Source organism: Folsomia candida, unplaced genomic scaffold (genome assembly GCF_002217175.1).
Source record: "Folsomia candida strain VU population unplaced genomic scaffold, ASM221717v1 Fcan01_Sc043, whole genome shotgun sequence".
Lineage (NCBI taxonomy): Eukaryota > Metazoa > Arthropoda > Collembola > Entomobryomorpha > Isotomidae > Folsomia > Folsomia candida.
In genome coordinates this window covers 336,741-351,219 of record NW_019091235.1, presented here as the reverse complement: position 1 = coordinate 351,219, position 14,479 = coordinate 336,741, and the positions used below count along the sequence as shown (strand labels likewise).

Sequence of the window (14,479 nt, the reverse complement as noted above, 5' to 3'; positions counted from 1 at the left end):
GGGTGAAAGATTTTTAAAAAATTGGTTAGGTTATCTGTGCTATTCTTTACATAATTTGGCTCGTGATCAAGAGGATCGTATAGTTGAAGGGTTCTTGTCTTCATTTCGACCGTGGAAAAGTGATTTCAGTTTTTTTCCCGCTATGAATTAAATTATAGAGGATGCGTACTTATATCGCCGGTACTTCTCTTTCTCCTTAGCTACATGGTCCTTCCCTAGAGCTTTAACCCTTGTCCTCTGCTTAGCTAAAAGTATTTCCAACATTTATTATGCGAATTCATGACACTTGATTAATGTAAATTCTAAATGTCTGTATGTAATGCTACCCAAATTTCCATGTTGGTCAGTTAAGATTTCCGAAACTATATTTCGAAATTTACTCTCCAAATTGGATGTGGTAATTTCACCACCCTCAGTTCCGGACGAATTCTGCATTTCGGGTCTGCAAACAATTGGTAAATGTTTTATGGAACTTACAAAATGCATACAAATCCTTCGAGGTCGTTTATCCTGCTTGCGAATTTCGGGAGTTTCTACTAATTTAATTATTTTACACAATTTTATAATAAAATATTGCATCATGATAAATGAATTGGCTTTTATACTGGCATACCTTCGTCTTGTTTGTTTGGCATTCTCGCTTTGCATACTGGGTTTGCTCGAGTTTTTCAGGTTACTAAATAAGTTTCACAATTTTTTAGGTCACTAAATAAGTTTCACGAACTAGTTACTATGATATTTTAATGAATTTTTCCAAAATAAGTTACTTACTTGCTCTGCAGAGATTTTATTACGCTGGGGTCTTGTAACTTTAGATTTTTGATGAATAACTCTGCATCCTCTCCAAATTTTGCCAAAAACGGTTTGCGTTCCTCGGAGTTAATCATCTCCTTTGCAATATTCATTCTGAGCTGATCCTCTGTTTCATTTTGGTGGATTTCAATTTGCTTGATATGTGGGAAAGCTTGATAGTATTGTAGCGCGTATTTGATTGTGTAAATTCCACATGATGAATAATCCCGCTGTTTAGGACAGCCTGGGAATTCCACCGTCCATTTTTTTTTTGCTTGGGGTTCGCCAACTCTTCTCTGGATGAAAACTTCTTCAAACAAGTGGGTTAAATTATCTGTTATATTCTTGAGATAATTTTTGTCGTGATCCAAAGGATCATACAGCTGAAGAATTCTGGTCTTCACTTCGACCGTGGTCAGCAGCCAGTGGTCCCCATGACGTAGTGGGTGCATGATGTGAGTATGCTCTGAAGAATTAATTTTGGAAGAGACTTTTGGGACAACACATTGTGCTTATGGCTGTCCCAAAAGTCTCCTCCAAATTAATTCTTTCAACTCCTTGTAGTTCCTTGAAAAAAATTCGGCGACAAAAATAATTTACCACGTCACCCCCTACTTTTGCACGCTTTATTCAATAAAAATTATATCACAGCGTTAAAAAAATTATTCGGAAAGGTACGCGGTGCAAAACTTTACGGCCTTTAATTCCCCATTTGAATAACATGTCCCAAAAGTCTCTTCCATATGTCGTAAAGTTTTGCTTTTGACTGTATCAACAATATTGTCGCGAAGTTCTCCATTTGTCTATTGTAATTATATAATGGAACATGGATAATAATTATGTAAATATGAATGTAAGCAATCAATCAATAATGTACTGATTATGATAAATATGTTCCCATTTTCCATAATTATTTTAAAAACCGAGTAGCATTACTTATGCGTCGCACAAAATTTGTCCCAAAGTTGTGGGACAAGTTTTGTTCTTTGCAAGGAAAAATGCATCTACATTTTTACATGAACTTTTTGTGAAAATATCTACGCCAGCAGCTTGTTTTGCAATCTGGAAAGCTGTCATCATAATTCTAAGAAATAAATCTCCATTAAGTATGATATTGAAATAATAAATACATATTTACATACTTAGTACACACATGTGACGTGTGATTAGTAAATATATACTAAGAATTTTAAAATTTCTGAGGTTTTTTACGAAAAACAATAAAAATCACTTTTTAGTACATACATATTGGTTTGTTTGTGAAGAAAAATATCCAACTGCATATGTGGTGGCAATTAATTAATTCTACACCAAACTAAAATGAATTAGCGGAAGCTAGTCACATCTACGAAAATTAAACCAGTTTAATTTTGAAACATGAGGTTGTCTGCCATTAGCTTTGTATGCAAAAAAATCTCCTCTAGTATAAAACAAGATGTATGTATTTATGTAAATTAGGATGGTGGATAAGATTATTACCGTCCGGTTTAGGGACGCTTTGAAGAGATCTACATATGTATGTACATAGGTAGTTGTTCACGTAGCCTGTTTATCCGAACCTGTTTCTATCTGCAAAACTGTTCCATTAATTCTAATTAATCAAGCTGGACGTTCCTCGCTGATTTATTAAATAATAATCTCCTTGGACACAAATGCAGTGCTAAATATATTCTGTCTTGTCTTAAAAGCCTTGTATCTTAAACTGGTAACGAGTGTAATACGATCTTAATTGTATAATTTATGCTAATACTATGAACATATGGGCACGTGTGTATTTAATTATATGTAGTAAAGCAACATACAAATGTATGTAGGTTTGCTTATATGTATTTGTTAGCTAGATAATCCTCACTTGCAAGAGTGTTTTGGTCGTGTAAAGTTCTAAATAAAATATGTAGCTCATACGTGGAAAAAAGTATTTCACAGCGTAGTTCATTCTTACATATTTGGGTCCCATCCGATTTCAATTGAATTTCAATTTCCAGTTATTTATTTTACTCCTTAGTAAAGGATACATACATAGGGTCAAAGAGGAAAATAATTACCATTCGAAAATAAATATATTCCGCAGAAGAATGCCATCCTTAATATTACCTGCATTCCTAATTCTTCTAGAGATAATTGCCTTCTCGCAAGTTACATCGATGGGTACAAAAAATATTTAATTACCCAATTTAAAATAATGTTACCCCTTTGAAAAGTGCATAAATTCAGTCCAAATTTTATATTAAGCTATACTAAATCTAGAGTATAATTTACTTTGCTTAAGTCATGATAAAATGTATGACTTATTTAATTTAGAATTAAGATGGCGGTTAATTTTCAAAAGGATAGCATTATTTTTAACATTGTACGGAAATCCAAATTTTTTGTAATTGTTACAATTTTTTGCATGTAGTCCGATCACCTCCATCAATAAAAAAGGAGCCTCCTAACGACGAGCTTCTTTTCCAAGTCCCCCGAAAAGGCGAGACAGACCAGCCGTTCATTCTCCAATGCGACGCAGACGGTGATCCAGCCCCTGCCTACAGATGGACGAAGAACGGAAAAGAGTTCAACTGGCTGGAACAAAATGGTAGGATTTCACAACGATCCGGAAGTGGCACGCTGATCATCACTGCCCCCAAAAATGAGGATGCCGGGAGATATCAATGTTTTGCAAGTAACAAGGTTGGCCAATAATATTTAAATTTTTTAAATAGCTTATCGATAACTATTTACAGGCTAAATAATTTTGAGATAAATTGTCACCGGAAGACATAAAAAGCTCTATCTTTGAGTAATCATTACAGAAATGTTTTGTCGTAAATCAAAATGAAGTTAAAAAATCATGCACCAAACAGTCATTACGTCGTTATTAAATAATAAATATTTTTATTCTGGAAAATGGGGGGAAGAACCTACCAGAAAATTCGCACAACCAATTTCCCAAACATGGGCCAAGATTTTTCTAAAATGTGCTAAAATTCCAGACCAATTTCAAAAATTCTGAAAAGGTTCGAAAATATCTTTAAAATGGTCGAAAATTCCCTGAAACTTTCAAAACTTTTTCAAAGGGTGTTCTCATCCCGGCTTTGTTTAATCGTTATCCAAAACAAGAAAGCACTGTAGTGCATCCGCGGGTTACGACTTGTCTACAAGTTATTTAAATAGAAATGCAAATCTGACCATGGTCATGTTGGAATAATCAAAGTTTTGTAAACTATTTAGAGTATTTTAATAATTTCTTGGTAGTTAGGGACAGCCACAAGTAATTCAGTAAATGTGAGGAAAGCTCAAATGGACTCCTTCAACACGGATGAGGGACCCCTCACCACTACGGCAGAAGAGGGGGCTCCGTTCAAGATGACGTGCGATCCTCCATATGCATATCCAAAGCCTAGGATCTACTGGATTTTGAGTGTAAGTTTCCCCCAAAGTTCAGTATGCATTACGACAAAATATCTGAGTTAGCAATTCATTAATGGGCGTAACTTATTTAACAAATTTACAAAGTTAAAAACCACCAAAAACAAAGAAATTGGCAAAAACGATTTGTAAAACTCAAAATACAATCCAATTTGTTTTATGTAGTCTAACTTCCGTGTAATTTGTAGACCCCGCAAGGAGCCCTTCTAAGTATCAACTCGTCTCGGATGACTGTGGACCCTGAGGGAACCCTCTGGTTTTCAAATGTAACTCGAAATGACAGAACCTCCGAGTACTGGTACACTTGTACGGAAAGTATTAATTTTTTGTAAAGTGTACACTGATAAATTCATTCCATTAACTTCCTTTCGTCTAATTTACAGGTTCCGCCTATTCATTATTCGGGTGAGTAGAGGGATATTCCTTGCATCATAAAATAGGTGTCGTAAGATTTGTTCAAATAGCGATTTTATAACATGCTCACTTCCTTTTTTTGAAAAAAATGTAAATTTTATTCAATAGACGTAATAATTTTTTTAGAAATTGCAAACTTAGAATCTTAGTTTTTTTTCTATGAAAAAAGATAAAAGAATGAAAATTCTAGCGTCATAATATTGCAAACCTAAACACTAACGATGTGTAGATGAGATAAAATCATAGTTTAAAAAATGCATGGCGATGAACATATTTCAAAATCACCATTTGAACCTATGTAAATGGAAGATGGCAAAGTTGAGACATAAAACTTTAAGTTCAAAACCCTCATGCAATGGAATTATAACTACTTTTTTGTCCCATACAGAGGTGAATATCGACTCGGGAGCATGGTGTCGTTACATGTCTTGCACACCAATAGTTCCTCCACAGCTCCGAGTTTGCAATACGTCACGGAAAGAAACACTTCGGCCCTTAAGGGAAGCTCAAAGTCGCTTTGGTGCATCGTGGGGGAACGTGAGAAAGATTTATTTTATGTAGCCTTGACCACTAGAAAAAAACTATGGTATTAATTGTAACTGTTCTTGCTTCATAGACCCCTGCCAGAGATACAGTGGACGAAGAAGGGCGCCTTTCTTCCCATTGATGTCCAATTTACTAACTACGGGAAGACGATGACACTCAACAATGTCGATTTTGAAGGTAAACCCAAATTATTACAAAAGGCGTTAGGACATGGTTTTGACGAATTCGCGGGTGAATATCTCTGGCGGGGAGTTGAATTTTGAACTGATTTTTGGTCAGTTGCAAGATAATACTCTCAAAAAGATATGTTTAAAATTTTAGGCCGATAGCTTTATAAATGCCCCCTCCAGTGCCCCCAGAGTTGGAAGGAGCCAAAAAAACACTTTCCAAACTGAATTACTCATATAGCATGATAACCTAAGAGGTCAGAGGTGAATGATTATTAATATTACCACCCTAGATAATCATTGCATTTAATTATAAAATAATCCACAATGAATTACATAACGTTGGGCCTCCATCGTCGCTGATACTTTTTCATGAAAAGTAATCAATCGGACCGTGCATAGGAAAATTGACCTGCTGACCTTGAATGCGGATCCACTCGGTCAAATGAAGATTAAGGGCAAAGCTCTAAGTGTCCCAAATAATATTAAATTAAACAGTGAAGATTTTGTGTAAACAGTTTTGGAGCAGGAACCTAGCGAATCAGCTGTCGCGGAATCCTAAAAAACTCGTGAACTAATTTGGTAAATTAATGGTCAAATTTTTTCGAAAATAAATTTTACTAATCTTTTTGTGTCCCTTACTGCAGAACTATTTTATCTACAAGGTGCAAGTGACAAAATAATAAAATTATTGCGTTTTGGTTAGTTAAATTATTTCTGAAGTTCGACATCGAAAACGACGGGAACTTTTCCAATAATTTTACAAGGTCTGATGAAAACTCAGTCCGTGGGGTGTAACCACTTATCAAAATTTTGTCAAAAGTACTTACAGTGCAATATACTATATGTACCTTGGATAAAAACCACGTTAGGGATTTTTAGCATAAAAGTCGTAAAATGTGGGGGCCTTGAAAGTGGAAGAGTTGCGTTAAAGAGCGCATTCCATTAGGACAAGTATGAAATTAGACTGCAAAACGGACTTAAAAGATAAACATAAGGCAAACGTGGTATTATATAGTGAAAAGCATGCTAAGTCCCTTAATAATAGTCGCAAAGACGATTTTTGCATCAGGACCTCAGAAAAAAATATCTTGTTCAACGCCATTTTATAAGTACACTGGTTTGGAAAACTAAAAAAGGACACCTCTCCAAATTTGACCTTGCCTCATTTCGCAGAGTACACAAAATCGGAAGCCAGATATGCTTACCTATAGTTTGAGACATGGGCTTTCACATAAAAAAAGTTAGAAATCTCTACGACTAAAAACCATCCCGCAATTAAGGTATGAATTCGTCAAAACCATGTCCTAACGCCTTTTGTAGTTATAATTTGTCACTTTAAAAATGTTGAAACAGAAACTCGGTAATGAACTTGAATATTTTTTTTATGATCCTAAACTTGAAGATGAAGGAGATTATAATTGTGTAAGGAAAAACTTGCACAAGCACAAGTAGATAAATAAGTAAATATGTATATTTTTATCTCGTTTGTGTTACGTTCTCAGGAAGCCTCGAACGGAGTTGGTTCGCCCATATCCTACTCGGTCCACTTGACCGTCAACGGTTGGCATCCGACATTTTTTTATGGTTTAATCTTGTCTTAATAATTTATTTTTCATTTAGCCGCCCCGTATTTCATTGTTGCACCAGAAATACAGAATGTTGCGAAAGATAGCAAATATTTGTATTTGCCAGGTCTTGGTAGACTACACTCTTAGAAATCCAGTGTCAAAATAATCCCAAGAGGTACTTATTCGTGTATGACTTGGCCAAAGTGGTATCGATAAGCAATACCGTGTATGTACTACTACCTAATACTTTCGTACAAAAGTTTGACCAAATCGGCTGCAAATTTTACGGCCCGGTATAATTTTAATAAGAAGCTGTAACAACTTTAATACTAAAAAATTTATAGTTTACCAGATTTCTAATAGTGTAGTTTGTCCTTAAATTAAAAAACAATAAGCATAAAAATCAACATTTTATCCTTTATCTATTTAATTGCACAGGGGAAACGGTCGAGTTTCAGTGCAACGGGGGAAAACCGGCCCCAGAAATTAAATGGGTCCATAACGGAAAAGATTTAGCAGAAGCAGAACCTAATCCAAGGAGAGAGAAAGTTGGAAGTTGAAAGATTATTATTCGAAACATTGCGCATTCAGATATAGGTGATAGACTTTGGATTACGTAGTAAATACATAATTACGAAGGGCGAAACCGTCCGTTGAACTTTCATATGCTTATCACTCATTGTGTGCAGGAAATTACGGCTGCAACGCTACCAACATTTACGGATACGTGTATAAAGACGTCTATGTCAACGTGATCACTCCACCTGCAGAAAGTACCGAACAGTTACCAAATGTTCCCACGAGGGGCGATCTGGCAGTGTTGAATGCAACATTCCACGAGATATTGGAGCGTTTTAAGACAGACGTTAAAAATTCGGCAGAGCTACTCAAGACCAGGTTGGATGATTGTAAAAATTTCACGGATAAGAATCACTCCAGAAGTGACTTAATCTCCCCAGACGTGAGTTTGGGTCAAAATTATGAACTTTTTATTAACTTTGAAGCTCCCCGCTTTGAATTTTTAAATTCACAGATTTCTAACCTTTCAGATGGCAGATCTTGTAGCGTCAGATTACCGATTGGGCATACTAATTTCGGAAGTTCGAATGGTATGTGTATACGCGCGGTTTTTCATTTTAGGGATCTTCCATTCCATAAATTGTCACTCGAGAGGGGAAGGGGGTCCAATGATATCATGCTTTGACATAATTTATGGACGTCTCCGTAAAAGGAAAATGTCACGTCCTCTATTAATTATATACAGATAAATACAGACATCTTTATGGGTTCAAAATATCACCAAAAATTCTGTATGACCGCAGTGCAACAATATTTAAACTCTGAAAAATCCGGCAGCCAGGCATTACCATATTTACCATTGTTAAGTAAATTTGTTACTGACTTGTGGTAAATTTTCTGAGGCGCTGGTATTAAATGTAACCGTGGGGTAAACATATATTACATGGCAGTACGGTTACGGACACATTCAAATAACCAGTAGGCAGTGGATGTCACCTAATTTTTTAGAGCGCGTCTCAGAAATAATAAGTAATACCTTTTTAATTATGTATATACAGGCATCTTTAAATGAGACATGCCAATTTGTGAAACAACTTCAAAGGTTTCAGCTGGACCGGGTTGCAATCTTAGATGAAATAAAAAATATTAGTTCCACTGTATTTCAAAGTACGGGCGCCATCTTGGACGCCTATGAGGGTTTGAATTATAAGGTACTTAAGTAATGTTTATATTTATGAGAAATTTATCATGGTCGACAAAATACCTGGTCGAAATTGTTTGCAGTCGTTAGCAACGATTTCTAAGGAACCGATGAAGGCCTGTGGGAATCATTCTGAGTCTGCAAACTCCACCATACGATATGAATAAGTAATTAATTCACACTTTCCTATTTGTCAGGTATTTTTAAAAGTATTCAATTGTTAAAATAAAATCATCTCCTCAAATTATCGTTGATGTTCTTCGTTACATATCGTTAATCATGAAAGGGCAGCTATGCATTAACGGAAAATCTCATGAGACATGTGAATCGATATTTAATATTTATTAAATAACGCCACAATATTTATGAGCTATGTGCGAAAAAAGACCATAAAAATAAAAATCTTCTCAACATTTGTATTTCGGAATATATGTATGTACACTCTACACTATGTAAGAAATTTTATTACCACCCGGTAAATACAGTATGTAACTTATTTAATGCTACGATTTTTAATTTCAAATTCAACTTCAATTTTCTCGAGAACAGGCTGATATTTCAAAATTGTTTTCATACCAATTATTCACCATATATTGGACTACATTGATGCAAATTTTCAAAGTAATGGAGATAAAACTGTTAAATCGGCAAATATTTTAATATCAAAAAAATGCGAATTGCACGTTACATAATTAATGCTACGGGGGTATTAGCGGTTCAATATTTCGTCAGACCCCAATAACTGATTGAAATCGTTTGGTAATCTAATCCACAAACCCTTCGGTTACGCTACGGTCGATGTTTGTTAACTTTTCTGTGATGACGGGTGTGCCGGGGAGCCGTGCTTGTCAGTTTTAATGCTGTCACCAGACGCTGCAGAATTTTTGGGTTATGATCGATCGAGTTGAGGTCAAGAAATTTGAAATTCAGTCCAAAACCTTTGTATCATTGTCCTTGATGCATTTTGAGATGATTTTTGTAATATTTGTCTAATATGCGACGTTTCTGAAAATAAATCTCTGACCAAAGTCTGTCTTTGTTGAGAATTGGCCAATATTTATTTCTAACAAATCAAGGTAAACCTCTTTGGTCATGATCCCAGCGACGCACGTCAATGTTACTACACTGAGGCAACATAAACTGCCCCAAAACTTTATCTCCCTGCAAGATTTCGAAAGTTTCACATCAGGATTTGGCGGTACAAATAGCCCTGATTTCCTTATCTCTGCTATGTTTAATAGCTTGTCTCAGAAATCAATTTCTTAAGACTTATTTGGGCTCCTTCCGCACTCTTATCGTTCCATCTGAGCTAAAAAGTTGAATTAGGGTCTAATCTGAGAACAAAAATTGTTTCCGGTAGCCATGGGATCATCTTCTCTTTACATTGCCCACGCAAAGCGTTTCTTGTGATTATTCGCTAAGATGTATTGTGTGGAATTTGGAATTTCCCCAGATATTCCTGCGAATATCAGCCTGTGTCTAATCATTCATAGTTGTACAGCAGTAAAACGGTCACTTTGAACATCTTTCACAATTTCTGGCGCGGACAGACAAGCATCATTGTCACTGTTTTTACAATCGTCGCGTGCGGGTGTGGTGTTTTACCGGGTTTACGACCCTGACGGTTACAATTCGCTACAGGTCCTGTAGTTTCCGTTTCTCCGGTGAGCCTTGGAACAGATCCTGCGTGTATTTTAAATTGTATCCAAAGTTTCCTTAAAGTTAGGCGTTATTAATGGAGGGAGGTCACTTTCCCAATACTTTGATATTGAGAACGGTGTCCTTTGTAATTTATTTATTTTAATTCGGCAGATTATTTTCATTTGTAGCAGAAATACTACAGAATTGTTTATCCGTTCGAAATTCTGCTCTGTATTTAGGAAAGACTGCAAATTTGTACCGGATGTGTATCGTAGCATTAATTATGTAACGTGCCATTCGCAATATTTTGACATTAAAATATTTGTGTATTCTACAGTTTTATCTCCATCCCTCTGAAAATTGGCCTCAATGTAGTCCAATATATGGTGAAGAATTGGTATGAAAACAATTTTGAAATATCAACCTGTTCTTGGGAAAATTGAAGTTGAATTTGAAATTAAAAATCGTAGCATTAAATAAGTTACATACTGTATATATGACTCTACTGTGCTGGTAGATACTACTATTACTGAGCAGCAACAACCCAATTTTGGCATGAGACTAAATACTGCCTTAAAAGTTAATGATAATGATTAAAATTGCACGATAAATTCGCATATTAAATAAGTTTTTCCTTAATACATAATTTTAGGAACTTTGGTTCAATCTGCCCCAAAATCTTTAAAAACCTACAAAAACCTACAAAAACCCACAAAAATTCCGGAAAAACCCACGGAGTTGGGTTTTTCTGGAAAACACCCCGGGTTCCGAACCCTGCTAAAACCATCATACATAGTTCCAAACAGTAACCGAAATTATGCATGTATTTAATGTCATCGAAACGCATATAACGATTCTCTTCTTTCAATGTCTCATCCCCCAAAGGTTTTGTACAAATAAATGTAAACATAAAGTCAAATTACTTATGCTAGTCACCTCATTTGCATATTTGGACGCATTCGCGAGACAGATAGTTTATTTCAGCATGAAATATGTATTGACAAAAATGGGCACAGTGAGATTTATGCAAATGTGGTGACATTTGCTCGCCTAAGTACATAGGATGATACATATGTACATAATCGTCGAATAGTACGTACTGCTCAAATAAATTTATTTTATTTTTTGTCCAGATTTACTCATTGCCATTAATCCTCAAACAAGTTCAAACTTCCAAAGACAATTGGTCATTGACCTCTGCACGTGCACCAACGCTCAATCCCAACCATTGTGACTACACAGTTCGGTCCAAAAGCGCGGCACCTCGCGTCGAAACTGCCGCCAGACTGCGGATTGGTACAAATCACCGTATTGGATTGGATATCCCCGCATCTTATAAGTGTAACTCCACCATCAGCAAGGCAGGCGTCTGTCATCTCGGAACAGAAATCTAAATGAGTCGGAAAGATTAGAAATATGATACATTTTGCACATCCTTCACCTGATGAACATGCTACATATAAGTAAATAAACAGGCGGAAATTGCGCGTGAAAGTTTTCCCGAAAAAAGGAAAATATACGCTTATCTAATTATTTTTTAATTTGACTGAATCTCGAATTTTAATTTTTAATTTTTCTATAAGCACACGTAAACTGGGAACTTGAAACTGGTATAATTTCTTGAATATTGTACATTAAATTCTACACTGTTTTAAATCTGGTATGGTCCATGTACATGCTGAAGATTCTTGTGCACTCAAACTCCGCCCTGGCTTAGGAGGAGAGACCCTCTACATGTCATCTTCAGATCTTGATGCCCTTTGGATATGTTGGAGTACCCTATGAGTCTACTAACACCCTGAAGTGGTTTGATGCCATGGCCCCATTTGCGCCCGCCACACCCACTCAAAGGTGTAAAAAACACGAAAAAAGCCCTGTTTTCGTGTACTTCAACTGTCACCAAAAATCCAATTTTGCTCGGATTTTCATAAAATTTACATTTTTGTGATCCCAGATACTTGTGTGATGATATCCAGTGGCAATCTCAACTTTTTTGAAATTTTGAAAATTTTCGAATAATAAGCAGACCGAAACTTTGACCCCAAAAAACTCATTGTTCCGGTCATTTCTACTCGGCCAACAAAAGCTGAAAATGTAGCTCTTCTCAAGGAGAAAAATCTGGCATCAGGTTGTCAGACTAGAAATGACCGAAACAAGGAGTTTTTTAGTGATTTGTATGTAGGCAAAAAAACCGCCGATTTTCAAATTTTGAAACTTTTTCTGCATCAAAATGTTTGTATTTATGGGGGAATTAAAATGTCAAATACAACTTGAGGTCTAATTCTTTTTTTACGGAGGGTACATTAGCTTTCTCATTTTTCCCAATTTTTTACCCCCATTTTTTAAGGGGGGGTGGTTGCATATAATTCAAAAATAGCTATGGTAAGGTGATCCATGCAACCGCAGTTCATTTTGCAATTTTTTAAATTAAATTCGGTGGCATCGATGCGAAATACTATAACACCGTATCATTCATTTCATCTCAGGTGTACTTTGATAAGTCCATACTGCTTGGTATCAGTTAAAATTGTGTTTCTATGTAACAGTGCACGTATCAAAATGACATGTTAGCCAGTGTTTCGGGTGCAAGTAACCACCTGCAAGAAATAACCGCCAGAAATTGGTTTCTTGCAGCTATTTTTACCCGCAAGAAATGCAAAGTGCAAGAAACTCCTTCCCGCCGCCATAGTTCTGTAGGCGCGTCGCTAGATGGCGCTGTGTTTCTTGCACTTTCTTGCATTTCTTGCACCTTGCATTTCTTGCATTTCTTGCTTTGCAGTGCAAAAAATGAGAAAAACCCGCAAGAAACGAAACACTGATGTTAGCTCATGCTAAAGAGGGAAGGGGAGGGGGGTGCGGAATGATATAAAAATAAGGATTTTACCTTGTGGGACTTGCGCATCCGTTGAGAAGATCAGCGACATGGCGAAAATGGCGACAAAGCCAATTTTCATTATGACGGGATGCGGGAATCAAGTTTTTCCAGAAGTGAAACCGAAACTAAATTTACAAAATCAAAAAAATCTAAATTAATTATATCATTTTGTTTTATTTTTAGTTTAAAGCTGGGAACACAAATTTTGACAATCAATTAATGCACTTACTTGATCGATAGATTGAGGGAAGATTTGGAATGATTTCCAAATGCAAATCAGCCTCCTTTTTATACGCAGCTCATTAAATTCAATAAAAATTACCAACTAATATTATGCATACATAGTTTATTAATAATGACGATACACATGTACATTTATTTATATTAAAGACGTGTCATTATCTAGGCGTTTGTTGTAGCGTTACTTAAAGTACGTACATCTTTGTCAATTCAGTAATTTGTTAAGTATGGTTTCGTACGGTGAAAATTCTAGTGTGAAATTCATTTTAAATGGCAAGACTAAATTAATTAAATCATTTACACATTCTATACACTCAGGTTTAAACCTAGGTGCATGTTGTACTCATAATTATATATGAGTGTACAAGTTGTTTATGGTGCGTTTGGTACCTGGCGATGTAAGCACTTTAACACAACTTATGTACGTTTATGTGTATGCAGAAATATACATATGTACATACACGAATACATAATAAACGAAAAGCATGCGAAAACAAAATGCAATATAGTTGAAATAGAGCGTTAAAAAATATGCAGACTTCTCGAGGTACACACATTGTACTATTAAAATACCTAGAAATGTCCGCACATTTTTAAGTTAGTAGGTATGTGCGTTGTGCTATGTTTCACAAATGTATGTACATAGTTCATTTTTAATACATATGCATATCTACCAGTGTTTCCCTTAGAAAAACCACCCGTAAGAAATCATCTAGCGGACGAAGTGTACTATAAGGGATTTACCCTAATCAGAGGAATCCGTGACTCTCTAAAGATATTGACCCGTAGCTGGCGCTTGTTTCTTGAGTTGCTCACAGTTCTTTCCTGTGTGAAATAAATGCGCAAGTAATGCAGAAGTCTATTTAAAATCCTTACGAATGCATTATTTAAATATATGTAAAATAGATTTTATTTTCAAGCTGTAAGAAAAATAAATAATTGACGGTGTTACTAAATAATGCCGTCGGACCTAACCTAACCTAGCCAGCAATCATTTAAAAAAATGATTATTTTATATGAATAAAAGATTTTATTTTTTAAATAGTGGCGTCACCTGCATGGGATTGGGATTATTTGGTAACAAAACGTCTCCGTAATCATTAAA

The 14,479-nt window shown here is 35.7% G+C and overlaps 1 protein-coding gene and 1 long non-coding RNA gene across 4 annotated transcripts; one reads left to right on the top strand and one right to left on the bottom strand.

Moving 5' to 3' along the window:
• The first annotated feature begins 1,471 nt into the window (after nucleotides 1-1,471).
• LOC110861657 (neuroglian-like) lies at nucleotides 1,472-8,970 on the top strand. 3 transcript variants are annotated; one of them, XM_035844854.1, is made up of 13 exons: nucleotides 1,472-2,940; nucleotides 3,191-3,462; nucleotides 4,027-4,194; nucleotides 4,389-4,506; nucleotides 4,584-4,605; nucleotides 5,003-5,151; nucleotides 5,231-5,337; nucleotides 6,733-6,752; nucleotides 6,833-6,890; nucleotides 6,951-7,495; nucleotides 7,588-7,859; nucleotides 7,948-8,007; nucleotides 8,476-8,970. In XM_035844854.1, the coding sequence occupies exons 1-7, from the start codon at nucleotides 2,868-2,870 to the stop codon at nucleotides 5,311-5,313; spliced, it is 885 nt and encodes a 294-aa protein (XP_035700747.1). In that variant the 5' UTR covers nucleotides 1,472-2,867; the 3' UTR covers nucleotides 5,314-5,337; nucleotides 6,733-6,752; nucleotides 6,833-6,890; nucleotides 6,951-7,495; nucleotides 7,588-7,859; nucleotides 7,948-8,007; nucleotides 8,476-8,970. The 3 variants fall into 3 exon arrangements, with proteins under 3 accessions (XP_035700747.1, XP_035700748.1, XP_035700749.1); XM_035844855.1 differs by having other exon boundaries at nucleotides 6,833-7,495; nucleotides 8,476-8,628; nucleotides 8,702-8,970; XM_035844856.1 differs by lacking the exons at nucleotides 6,733-6,752; nucleotides 6,833-6,890 and having other exon boundaries at nucleotides 7,337-7,495; nucleotides 8,476-8,628; nucleotides 8,702-8,970.
• A 2,237-nt stretch (nucleotides 8,971-11,207) lies between these two features.
• Nucleotides 11,208-13,447, bottom strand: LOC110861639. The gene is made up of 3 exons (XR_002549072.2): nucleotides 13,364-13,447; nucleotides 13,144-13,259; nucleotides 11,208-11,649 (listed from the first exon to the last, which is right to left on the bottom strand). It is a non-coding gene; the product is annotated as an uncharacterized LOC110861639 (long non-coding RNA).
• Between the last annotated feature and the right edge of the window lie 1,032 nt (nucleotides 13,448-14,479).

What these genes read in the sequence shown, in the direction of transcription:
- LOC110861657 (XM_035844856.1), top strand. Translation starts at nt 2,868, where the DNA reads ATGCCATCCTTAATATTACCTGCATTCCTAATTCTTCTAGAGATAATT. An exon ending in AATGTTTTGCAAGTAACAAG is followed by an intron (nt 3,463 to 4,026) that starts GTTGGCCAATAA and finishes ATTTCTTGGTAG; the next exon opens with TTAGGGACAGCCACAAGTAA. An exon ending in TTGGTGCATCGTGGGGGAAC is followed by an intron (nt 5,152 to 5,230) that starts GTGAGAAAGATT and finishes CTTGCTTCATAG; the next exon opens with ACCCCTGCCAGAGATACAGT.